At 49.6% G+C, this 12,898-nt stretch overlaps 1 protein-coding gene across 14 annotated transcripts in view; it reads right to left on the bottom strand.

The window, feature by feature from the left end:
• The window catches only part of MLPH (melanophilin), a 36,451-nt gene that overhangs the window by 15,534 nt on the left and 8,019 nt on the right, over positions 1 to 12,898 (bottom strand). For 7 of the 14 annotated variants that reach the window (XM_015868104.2, XM_015868101.2, XM_015868098.2 and 4 more), the window contains exon 1: positions 3,669 to 3,930. In XM_015868104.2, the coding sequence (XP_015723590.1) occupies positions 3,669 to 3,919 (251 nt within the window). In that variant the 5' untranslated portion in view covers positions 3,920 to 3,930. Of the gene's footprint in view, positions 1 to 882; positions 1,243 to 3,668; positions 3,932 to 3,953; positions 4,072 to 4,318; positions 4,338 to 12,898 lie in introns of those variants that run through there. The other 7 variants (XM_032445678.1, XM_015868095.2, XM_032445680.1 and 4 more) reach the window with 6 other exon arrangements.

Here is a 12,898-nt window from a genome sequence, read left to right on the forward strand (position 1 = left end):
CCCAGCACACAATATCATTTCGGTGAGCTCTGCAGCCTCTCACATGGCAAACCCAGTAACACTCGATCAGCCCAGGGAATGATTTTCCACGGAGCACCTCGAGGCCCACAGCTGGTGGAAACAGCTGCAGGGCAAATCTAATTAATAACCTATCACGGGGTAAAACTGAACCAAGCTGAGCAAGGCAGTGGGCTCCACATTCAGAGCAGGTCCCTGTGCATCAGGATCTGCCACTGCTACATTACAGATCAGATTTGGCTGTGCTGAAAATCAGTCTTTTTTGCTGCATGGGGCATCTCTTTGCCACCAAACCCTCTGCAACAGCTGAAATGCATTTCAACCCAAACTTTTAGGGGCCTGAGGCTTTGCCCAAAGGCTTTCTGTTTGTTCTCTGTGCTAGCCCAGGCTTGTTTGCCTTCTGGGCTATGGTGGAGAGATGGTGTTTGACTTGCAAGAGGCCCTAGCAGGCTTGTTTTCCATCTGGGCAGGGTGAGGAAGCTGTGTTTGGAAGAAATTGGTCAGGACCAGAAGACTCAAGCAAGCAGGAGGCTTTGTACTGCATCTGGTCACCTAAACCAGTGCAAAGCTTTCCTCTGGAGCTTCCTGATGGAGCAGCTTGCACTCACTATGGAACACAACATGTTAAAATAAGCAGTAAGCTTATATATAGCTACATAAAACAAATCCCAAAACATAAATCCCACCCAGCTGCAGGCCGTGGCAGCCTCACAAACCACCTTCTAAGCACACAAGCCAAGGAAGCAGGTACTAAACAAGCCCAAACCGCTGCCCTGATCTTAACCCCAGTGGCACAGCAGCACTCAGTCCGGAAGAGCAAACAGCAAACAAAGAAGAAGAAAGCTTCCCAGGGACTCAGCTTGCCTTTGAATTTGTGGTACGCTGCGTTCATCCATGGCTTCACCAAAAGGGCTCCAGTTTTAGGTGCGGATCCCAAGCTTTGCCACCCCGAGCCCAGGTTACTTCTAGCAGGATCCAATCTTTCCCTGGACTGCCTTTTCCTGTTCTCGGAGCCAGTCAGACCCCTTCACCTCCCATCCCTTACCCGTGAGAGCTGCTAAAGGAAGGACAAGCCTCAGTCCAACCAGTTTAAAACCTGCATGCCTCCGTCTGTCCATCCTGGCAGCCCATCCTTGCACTGCTCTGCAAAAATTGAACCAGAAGCAGGGATGCAGGGAGATACCAGCTGCTCTGTCCCAAAAGGAGGGGGTTCTGGCAGCAAGCTTTAAGGAGGCTTTGGGATGCCCTGCATAGGCTGCTCCTGAATTCCTCAGGCACATAGTTGTGTGGTTTCTGGGCAGCAGAAGCCTTTGTCAATGCTGAGTGAAAAGCTCCTGACAAAAACACAGAAAGGAGGCTGAAAGGGAAGAAAAAGACCTAGTGGGGGAACATTCCTTCAAGGCTTGCACGTTGAGACAGGCCCAGAGAACCAAGCGGGGATGGCCAGAGCAAAGGGAGCAGGGTCAGTGGGATTCTTCCATCATGTCCCAGCTTCTCACACACATAAACTGATCATGTATCCTCTTGTCCAGCATACAGGTGCATTGAAGCTTGCCCAACACCCAGGGTGGCCTGGTATGGCCTGGCTCTATAGGGATATATGCTATGCCATACGTCTATACCAGCTTTAGCTTGGTGGAGACAGAGAGGTGGGCTGGTGAGCCCATGCATGCACCTCTGACTGAGTGACATGCTTGTGCTGAAAGATGTTGCTGCTCATGGTGCCTGTGCTGCACAAGAGGACAAAGCACACTCACCTGTTTTCATAGAATGAATTTCAATCACATTTATCGCTTCCTGCTTGTACAAACCAGACAAACAGGACTTGCTATCCTGCCAGCAACAAAATGGGTTCCTCTTACTTGACTGACTTTGGACCCGACCTTCCTGTTGCCTTCAGCTTTTGTTTGCAGGGCCAGCCCCTGTTCTGAAAAGCCTTGTGCGGCAGCAGCACATTTCTTCGTGCTCAGAGCTCACCCAATATCTGCCTGCCCTGTAAACCTCAGCAGTGCCCGGCCCCACAGAGTTATCGCAGGTCCTATGTAGGGCAGGAAGCAGCTAATGGAGCAGAACAGGGCATTTAAAGGTTGCAGGATTCCAAAGCATCTCTGAGCTCTGCAATGCTTGTCCAAATGGAAAGCTAAATATAAAGGCTATGACTGCTGGGACATGGGCATCGCAGCACTTTGCATCTCAGGTGAGAAGCAGAGAAGCACACAAGAATAAGCTGGAACCACAGAATAGCCCAGCTTTTCCCCTTATTCCTTAGTTAACCCTCTTTTCTTTACCCTACCTGAGTTCAGTGCTTATCTCTGCCTCGATCCCAGCCTTGATACTTTTCTCTTTGGAGGCTCAAGGGCTCAGCTGCAGCTATGGCTGACCCACAGCCAGACAACACTCCCCATGGGATCCACACACAGGGCACCCAATTAAGCCAGTCTGGCGCCAGGTCAAGTCAGTGAGGAATTCACATCGCCCACTGCTTTGCTGTAGGGCACAGCAATGTATGTCCCCACCTCCCTCCTCCAGGCAAAGCACGGCTCCGTCATACAGGAGACACTTGCCCTTTCCAGTAATCACAGGTTTTACAGCACCCTTGTCTGATCTGCCTCCTGCTTTTGAGCTACCAGCTACAGAATGGCAATGATAGGGAATTCTCTCTGCCTCCCACACACAATAATCAGATATGTAATCAGCAGGCTCCCAACTTTCCAGCTGAGAGCTTGTGGTGAATGGCACACCCCATCTGCCCTGCTCAGCATCCTCAGTGCAGGCAGTGGTTAGGATCACTCAGCCCAACACATCCACGCATGCAGGAATTGTGGCTGGGCAGGGGCTCTCGTTCCGAGTTAATTGCTGCAAAGGTGCCTGGCCAGACCAACAGGGAGTTCTCAGAAGCACGAGGAAGCCCACTGCAGGCAGAGGAACCTGTTTTCCCACCAGCTGTTGTTGTATAACGAAGCACATCACACAAGTGAACCAGTGTCTCACATACCATGAAAAGGGAACTTTACAAACCTACTTGCTTCCCTTGACACTGAAAACAATGCCGTTTCCTGACACACACTCAGGGAAAACCTGCATTAAATCTTTGCTTGGGCTGCAACAGTGCTGCTAACTCCTTTCCTTTATAGCGCATGCATCGATTTGCAGTTCACTGACTTCCTATCTTATCCCAATCTGTGGCTCATTGAAGTTACCCCAGCGTGGCACAGACTGCCATGGAGGGTATTTCAGCTCCCCAACAACTGCTGTACTCCTCTCAGTTACTTTCCAAGGGCCATTCCAGGGTATGTAGGCTCCCAGGTCCCACTACACTCTTCTAAGATGCCTTCCAACCTAAGCCATCCTATGATTCTATTCTACGAAGCATACAAGAACTCCAAAACAGCACAGTGGCCGAAGACCCCCATTTAACCACACAGCCAAGGACTCCTTGGGAAATGGATCCCACCAGCCAGTGGGGTGCACTGAGCAGGGCCAGATAAGCTGCCCCATCAACTGCCCTGATTGCATTGACACAGCTGATAACATCACCTGTCAAACACTATGTTCAGTTTACAGCTCTCTCCTCCATGCCCACTGCTTTATCCATACCCAGCAGAAGAGGAAGGAACCTATAGCTCCCATTGGCAGACACAGGTACTCACTCCAGCCGCTCCTCCTCTTTCTTCCTCAGGTTGAAGTCACGCCGAACCACCTCCCAGACATGCTTGGCCTCCTCATCGGTCAGCTTAGAGAGATCCAGCTTCCTCCCCATCTTGCACGACAAGCCTAAGTGACAACCAGAGGCATTCCTATGGCTGGCCCCGTTACCCGACACACTGCTGGGCCCCACCTCCGTGACCGCCCCAAATAATGGGGCCGCGGGCAGGCTGGCTCTGCCAGCCCCACACCTCATCCGCCCAGCTGGGTTAGAGGAAGCATTGACTCACTGCCAAACCACTCGTGTTGTGCAGGGAGCATAGATCCAACCGGTCTTAAAGCACCTCCCCAGGAAAGGCAAGCATAGAGGCAGGGCATAAGCAAAGGCCAAACATCCCACCACCAAACCTACTCTGTGCCCTACCTCACCTTGTTAAATCAGCAGCTTTAACGAGGGAAATGGGAGCAGCTGGATGCCCAAGCTATGTTGTTTGCCCTCCCAGCAATTTGGAGAATATGAGCTACACCAGGAGCAAATACCTTAATTAGCAGACTCCCCTCATTTACAGTTAGCAGGAGAAGATGGTTTGACAGGATTAAAAAAAATAATAATAATTTTTTAAAAAGCCAAACAAATGCTAAGCATCTCATGTACCTGGAGGAATATATTTAAATTGCAATAATCCAGTCAGCAGAGATGGTCTTGTTGATGTATTTGCTGTTTGCCCTCAAAGTAAAACACTCCCTGTGCCTCTCAGTAGGAATTCCTGTATTACATATACTAAAGGAAGGAGAGAATGGAAAAGAGAATGAAAAGAAGCCCTTTCCTTATCTTCATCAGAGAAGGAGAAAAACATTCTGCCCTAAAAAGGCTGAGTGCAGTGGAAGCAGCCAGACTTGGAGGGCTTTGGCCACTCGGCCGCCGTGTTCTGCCCGCGTGGTGCAGGGAATTATTTCCCCCCACTAACTCACTTGAAACAAGATTAGGGTAAAACCTACAGATGGAGCCAGAAAGGGATTTTTCAATCCAAACTTGAATGGATTTTGTACAGAAAAAGTGATAATTACGGACGCTGGGTATCAGGAATGCCTGATCTCTGGATGCCATACATTGATTTTTAGCCCCCCTTCCAGCAGAGATGCTGTCCTGGAGAAAGCAATTAGTTTTTTGGCAGGGGTGAGATGTGAGCTGAACGGTCCTTACGTAAGTGTGTCTGCAAGCCTGTGCGCCTCAGTGCACCCAAACAGCACAGCGGGCTGATAGATCCCAATTAACATCATAACAAGACCCTGTCCGAGGACCTGCCAACTCAATTACCAGGTCCCAAGTGCTTGGGATCAGAGTGGTATGGGAGGCTTCTTGAATGCAGGCCCATAGGTGGCCATAAATTCCTAGTGTTCTGTCTGTTAAGGTACTGCATTCCTTATGGGAAGCTCTCCCCTAACTCAATGATATGGCTATCCAAATAACTTGGGTATGGTCAAAATTGGGGCTCAGCTGGTCATTGGTGGCCTTGACACGTAAAGAAAAGAGCAGTATTTCAGTGGCAGCTTCTTTAAGAGAAATGTGCCCTTGTGGAAGCAGAGCAGCCCTGAGCATGTGCTGCTCTGCAGTCATCCCCGAATCATGAGACCCCTTGGCTCTGTGGTTGCTTTCTTATCAGCCCTTGGCACTTTTATAAAGGCCCATTCTGACCCGCTCCCATCACGCTGGTGCAGAACAAGAAGGGCAGGGAAGGGTTGCTCAGAACCCTTGCTATTTCTGTACAAGGCCCATAGGGGTTTGATATGGGTTTTGTCTATTAATATGACTGTGAAATTTTGTTATTGCGTGACCATATCTCATTTGGAGGCTACCAGAACGACCCCAGCAGCCTCCCCTAAAGAAAATGGCCAATTGATGGTAATTATCTTGGAAAATGATGCTCTGACATTGGTTGCAATTAGATAAACACAGTCACATGATTAGAAAAGAATGTTTGTAGTGTCATCGTTGGGGTGGAAGCTGTATTTCATATAGGAGCCTTTTTGCTGCTCATGTAAACAGAGCAGATTCCAAATTCCTACAAATCCCTACAAATTCCACCACCTTTTTTTCTCCAACTAATGCCTTAATAACAAGGGAACCCCATCCCCTCGCCTAACAAAAAGCTAGCTGGGAGAGCTCCCATCAGAAACTGATATTCTAACAGGAACAGCCCTTAAGTTGTGGATTTACTCTCTTGGTCGAGGTGAATTTGATCCTGTGGGAACGTCTCATTTCAGCTGATAAAAACGTAATTCAAACCACTGCCTGCCGAGAGGTGGTAAAATAGTTGGCAAAGGCTGTCACTTGACAGCTCCCAGGAATTACCAAGGTAAACAATAGCTGAACAAACACGAGTTAATCACTTCCAGCTCAACAAGGTCGTGTCAGACACAGGTGTTACAACCTGGGCAGTGACATGATATGTTCATGGCTAAAGGATTGCTTTGGGCTGAACAGAGTGCAATAAGCAGGCACAGGTCCCACTCAGCCTGGGAGATGAGGTCTGAGAAACGCTTTTAGGGTCAGAGCCTGGAGCTGGGTGAAGTTCATCACTCATTTTAGCATTAGCTGGGGAGTCATGCCAACAACCAATGGATCAACATACCTTGTAGGTGAAATGCTCGTAGATTTTTTTCCCCCAGAGGGTGGTGACGCACTGGAACAGGTTGCCCAGGAAGGCTGTGGATGCCCCATCCCTGGAAGCATTCAAGGCCAGGCTGGATGTGGCTCTGGGCAGCCTGGTCTGCTGGTTGGTGACCCTGCACACAGCAGGGGGTTGAAACTAGATGATTGTTGTGGCCCTTTTCAATCCAGGCCGTTCTATGATGCTATGGTTGGGCCAACAGTACTTCAGTGGGTCACAAAATCTAAAGTGGGGGAGGCTGCTCAGTGACAACAGTGCTGATCCCACATTTGGTAGTGTCTTGACAGGGACACCAGACCAAGCAGAGGATGGACAGGTTTCTACCTCTTCCCCCTGAGGACCATCCTAACCCATGTTGGAGCGCTGGGCTTTCATCCTTGAGCTCAAATGCTCTTGAGTTCAAGCAGTACCCCAGAATAGCTTGATGACTGCAGAGGTGGAAGTCTTTACAAACAGCTCAGATTTGGCATAAGGTCGTGTTAACCTTGTCTTGAGGCAGAGGATGGACTGTCTGTACCATTCCTCATTTCATTTCAGCAGACTATTCTCTTCTAGCTTGCAGTACACCCTAAGCCTCTTCACACCATTTTGACAATAAGGAAGTGCATGCTTTGCTGTGGTCATCAAAATGAAATAGTCCCAGACGATGCATGGGAGGAATATTCTGGCAGTATCGATGTATTTCCTTTCTTTACTATTTTATATCACAACCAGGACTGCAGCCCTACAGCAGGGATTTGGTTTGACACTGTCTGTATGGATAGCAGTGCTGGAGAATTTGCCAGTGGAATCAGCTGGGCCCTGAGCACCTACACAGAGGCAAAGAAGGTTTCACTAATCAGGTAAGGACACCCAACTGGATGTTCTTGTTCAGACAATTACCAAGGTCAAAAATGAACTGCATTCAGGCACGCAAACGCAGTTCCAGAAAGCTAATTGCCTGAGAGATGCAGGAGTCTGTGCATGTCTACAGTGCTTGCTTTGGGCTGTCTGAGGGCACAGGCTGCCACTGCTGAACCCATTTCTGCTTTGCTAGAGTCTCAAGGGGTCTCTGTGCCATGCTAAAAGCAAAGCTGATACCGCTAAAAAGAAGCAGACCCCAAACATCCGTCCTTCATCACTCCAGTTTTCTGGGATAACCATGCACAGCGTAGATTACACTTGGCAGGAGTGGGGCAATGGAGCTGACTGCAAGAAGCAGGGCATTGGAGTCAGCACGTAGGATGGCTGACCCTGGGAAGGACATCCTCTGAGAAACCACCCTGCTGTTTATTCTGCAAGCTGGCACAATCACGAGGAATGCATATTGCTAACTGAAGGAGCGATTGAACTCAAAAACAAAACAGAACCCCACCAAACAAACAGCTTATTCCAACTCTGCCAGGAGGGAGATGAGTTTTTTAGTCATTAAGCAGGAAACGAGCCCGTTTGGCTCCCAGAGCCAGTGCTGCAACTTAGCAGTGTTTTACATGGTCATGGCTGGGCCAAGGACACTTACCCATGTTTTGGTTAGAGGACAATTCTGTAGGAGCCTGCATGCAAAGATGAATAATCTCAGGGCCACGGTTCAGCCATCCATGGACTTGGAGGGCTGTCAGGGACCTATAGAGGAAAACAAGCCCTTGTTGTTCCAGAGGGATGATTTGCACCCCGCCCCAGGTTACTCACGAGGAAGTAGGGGTGTAGCAGCAAGATAAAGCTCTGTGTGCAGCTGTTCAGTTAGATCCTGGTCCTGCTGGCGACGGTGATGAATGTGGTGTTGACTTAAAAGTAAACCAAACACAGGCAGTGAAATCTCTAGCAAGGCAAGACCAGGCCTTGTTGGTGCATCAACGTGGTGTTCCATGCTGGGACAACCCGCCCCTTTTCTAAGTCTTCCAAGATGATTCTCTCTCTTAATCCTCTCCAACAGGGAATTTCCAATGTCAGAACTTCCAATAGTTTATTTTCCAAAAGAAAAATTTGATTACAAAGGGCTTTGTTTTGTTCCTTCTGGGCTCCAGTATCTTCATGGAGCGCTCTGTGCTGGTGGAGGCACTAGAGTCCAGCAGCACTGTGCTGTTGGCAAGCACCTTGGCACACCTCTGCTTCCCACATCAGCTGCAGGTGTGTGCCCACACCATGGGATCCTTTCAGACAATTGCTCTATTTGTTTAATCTAGATGTTGATAGAAATAGTTGTTTCTTTTTTTTTTATTTTTTTCTGCTGCTACCCCCCAGTACACTGTGTGAGAATCCTATGTGAGGCTGCACTTTGGCACTCCCAGACCTGACCAGGTGCTCAGAGATTTATCTGACTTTAACTCAAGTGAGAGCATGAAGCAGGACGGCATGTTTTTGGCTGGCTGAAGACAATTGAGGCAGACATATGATGGGGTAAGTGCTGGAAACGAGGATGCAGAACCCAGGAGGTAGACAATCAGATAGCGAACAATTAGCTGGGCAGTGCTTTTGGCTTCTCCCAAGCATCCATCTCCATCCCTATCACGACAGAACTGCTTGGCACCACTTGAGCTGAGTGGCTTGGGTGCAGGCCATGGGATTTGTTTCCACCATCCTTGAGCTGCAGCCTTTTTTCAGCACACTGTCCTGCTCCAGGCTGTATTTTGAAGCTGCTGGGATCAGAGGTGTCCCCAGGCCCTCACGAAGCTCTCCTAGTTGTTCCTCATCCTTGTTTCAGACGTACTCTGCATTTTCTAGCCAGAAGGTGTCTAGCACTGACTCCCAGCCCTTGGGTTGCTGCTGTCCCTGTCAGACCCTGGAGGCAGAGAAAGGGATGGGATGGAGCTGTGAACCACTCCCAGCAAGGTCGCATAAGGAGAGCCCCGCTGGCCATGCGGAGGGCTGCCGGTCGATCCGCTCTCTAATGAGTTTCCATTTGGCTGTTTCTGGGCAGTGCCAGTATTTCTGTCCTCTTCCCAGTGAGCTGGAGAAAGGTGGCCTTCAGCCAGGGCACAGAGCGAGGTGCCCTAAGCAGAGGGGAGGCAGAGCTGTTTTGCAGGGCTCTTCAGATTGATAGGGAAAGGGAAACTTTTAGCCCATCCCAGCCTGAAAGCACATTTCATTTGAAAGAAAAACAGCCTCTTGCAGAGGCTTCCCTTGGGATGTAACAGCAAGAGAGATGCTCCCTGCTCATCTAATAAGCGGCTAATGAGTAGGTTTGAGCAAGGATCTGGCTCCAATGCTTCTCAGTGCTGTTCCTGCCTGTCTGCCTCTCTGGCCTGCAGAGCCAGTGACAGGTCTTATCCTTTTCCTGTTGCCTGATGGCTAGTGGGCCCACTTGCATTGCTACAGGATTCTGCTTTTGGTTAAATGGGTGCTCAGCACAGCATTTCACACCAACAGCTTGCTATACTATATACTATATACATAACTACACTATATACACTATATACACTATATACACTATATACACTATATACACTATATACATTACACACACACACATATAAATAACTATATATATTCTATATATAACTATATAACTATAGAACATTCCATGTTAGGAGGGACTAACAAGGGTCACCCAGTCCAACCCCCTGCCCCCACACAGCACCACCCAAACCCAACCCCTATGGCTTAGACTGGTGTCTCAGTGCTCCCTGAGCTCCAGCATTGGGGCTGTGCCTGCTGCCCTGGGAGCTGCAGGCTGCCATGAGGACTCCCCTCAGCCCCGTCTTTGGAGGGCTATGCCACAAAAACTACACTGGTGATCTGTTTGGGTTACTGAAGACGAAGTGATAGTCACCTGCCCACCACCAGCCTCCTCACACACCAGGCCAACCCCAGGAATAATGAACATCACCTGCTTTTCTTTTCCTTCAGATATCAAGGCGAGTTGAAGGGGAACACAGAGTCCACGGAGATGCCTGTGTGTGTGAAGTCAAACGACACCCACATCAGAGCTTGCAGTGATAAAGAGAAACTTTCATCCCATTCCAGCCTGAAAGCACAGTCCGCTTAAAAGAAAAGCCAACTCTCACATGGCTGTAGCATCAGTTCCTTCCCTTGCTGGTGTTTCTGACAATGGTACCCAGCACCAGGAGAGCTCCCAAGACACTCCCGGGAAAGGGGAGACATCCCCATAGGGGTGGGTGCAGCAGCCAAAATACTGCAGGCTCCCTGTCCTCACTAGTCTTGCAAACACCCATCTGCAAAAGGTGCTGCACGCCACCGTGCACGGTGTTTCCCTTCCTGGCCAAAAGATTGCTGGAGCCAAGGGATAACCTCGGGGATACTCCGGTTTCCTTGTGCCACCTTGTGGAGTCAGGCATAAAATACAGGCTGTAAACCTGGGAGGTTTACAGCACAGGATTGAAAAGCGTCTCTCAAAAGTACACCACCACCGAGTTCTTCAGAGATGATAGGGCTGGGGGAGCCCCGTGGGGATGGTTTGGGGTGCCAGGATGATCTCATCCAGCTGGACAAAATCTCTACGCATCCTATGGCTGCTGGCTGGTTGCACTGCACAGGTTGTCCAACAACAACTGCTGTGCACATGGCTGAGAAAACCACATCAGGGCTGAGCACTCAGCGAGCTGGACCTCGGCACGGGGACAAAGCAGAGGGATTTTTCCCTTAGCTGGAGGCACTGCATATTTCTCTCTCACAAACAAGTTTTTCACAGCTCCCTTGCCAGGTACTGCCGACAGAGAGGTGCCCTCCCGGCCCTCCCAAGAGCTTAAACCACGGAAAAGAAACAAACACCAACTCTAAGAGTTTGGTGCTTTTATTTTTTGCCTTTGGAAAAGTCTCCTGACCCCCAGGGAGTGCTTACAAGTTCCTTTTCTCCTCCCTTCTCTTTGTGGAGAAGGAAAATCCCAACTGCTGTCCCATGACTGCAGTGAAGCCTGGCCAAGCTTGGATTCTTAGAGGAAAGAAAAATCTCCTCTTTCCCTTTGGGATCCCTCATCCTAGTTGAGTACAGGCCAAGCTGGCATTTCTGTGGAGTATTTTGGGTCACATCATGTAAAAATCTCTCCTGCTATTAGAAACCAAAGAAAATTTGGCCCACTTTGCAGCATCCTCCTTTAAATAACATCTCCCCAGATTCCTATTACAGCATTATTCAGGTTCTACCCTGCAGAATGTCAAGTCTGACCATCACCTACCACCACCAAGTCCCATGGGCTGCCAGTCTGTGGCATGGCAGCACGGGAGAAGGCCTGCAAGCCACACACGTCAGAAGCAATCGTTAGGGGAACTGCACATAGAGAATTAATTACACGGAATATACAACCAGTGCCTAATGAAGGAGGTCTGCTGGCATACCTCCACACCAGGTACGTGGTTATGATGTCACATCCCTCTCACTATTAGCCTCTTCCCAAGGCAATGAGGCATCAGCCTGCTGCCCCCCAGCTGTGAATCTTGGAGAGGTATCATTTCACATGCGGTCTGTTTTCATTTAGCCTCCGAGCATCTAGTTTTACCTCAGGACACGCAGAGCAGGTCAGTGGGGAAGCTCAGTGGCCAGATGTTTTCTGCAGAGGCTCCTCAGTTGCACAGCTAGAGGACATTAGTGGCAGCCTGCTCGGGGCTATAGATCAAGTGAGAAATTAGTGAGAACATGCTGCTGTCAGCAGGAACCACGGACGTGCTGTACTCTGAACATCGCTGCACGTCCCGGCTGCAGCAAAGCTTCCCTGCTGCAGAGCTGAAGATGAAATCAAGTTAATGAGATGGTGCTTCAGATCCACAAAACCCTTTGGGATCAGTTCCACAGGACTGAGATCAGCATCCCCATCCCTTCTCACCCTCATTGCTGCTTCCCCTTTTCTAGAAGAACGGTAAATGTGATGGACCAAGCTACCAGTGACAGAGGACAGCAATCTTCAGCAACACTGGATTGCTCCAAAGGCTGGGGGGAAACAGAATGCAGGTTAGCTGTGATTGGAGGGAGGATACAAATGAAAGCTCCCTGTAACATCAGGGTTGAGCAGTCAGAGCTGCCGATGTTTGTAAGGGATGTGTGTTGTCCTCTTGGCACCCATTTCCTCTCTTTGGGGTGAAGGTGGTGATGGCACAACGTGTCTACTGGGAGCAACACATCACGAGCATCATCTTCCATGGACTCATTCTCTCCACAGGCCTCCTCCCTGGATGTGGCAAACAGGGAACACATTGTCCCCACAGGACGGGGACAGGATGCCTAGCCAAGATGTTCTGGTTCCTTGTGGTACCAGGCTCTGCTGGTACTCCCCCATTTTACCCACATGGGTCCCATAAAAACCATCCCTGTTCTGGTTTGCTTGTAACCTACAGGTGGCTTGCTCACTGCTGCGTGTTTTTAGGGACAAAGCGGGCCGTTGTTCTGCTTTGGGCAGGCCATGTAATTTTTGTGTGTCGGGCTGCAGAATGGATGAATGAAACATTTGATGGACGACGCGTTAGTCAGGCTGGCAGGGCTGCTGGCTCTGCGTTTTATAGGCAGAGCTGAAGGCTTTTTTCCACTCGCTTTTGCCATCAGCGGTTGGAGAAGGTGGTAAACAGCAACAGTAACCACGCAAAGCTGTCCCCACCTCTTCCTGCCTGGGGACGGGAACATCTTTCACATCCAGGGC

Source organism: Coturnix japonica, chromosome 7, assembly GCF_001577835.2.
Source record: "Coturnix japonica isolate 7356 chromosome 7, Coturnix japonica 2.1, whole genome shotgun sequence".
In the NCBI taxonomy this organism is placed as follows: Eukaryota; Metazoa; Chordata; class Aves; order Galliformes; family Phasianidae; genus Coturnix; species Coturnix japonica.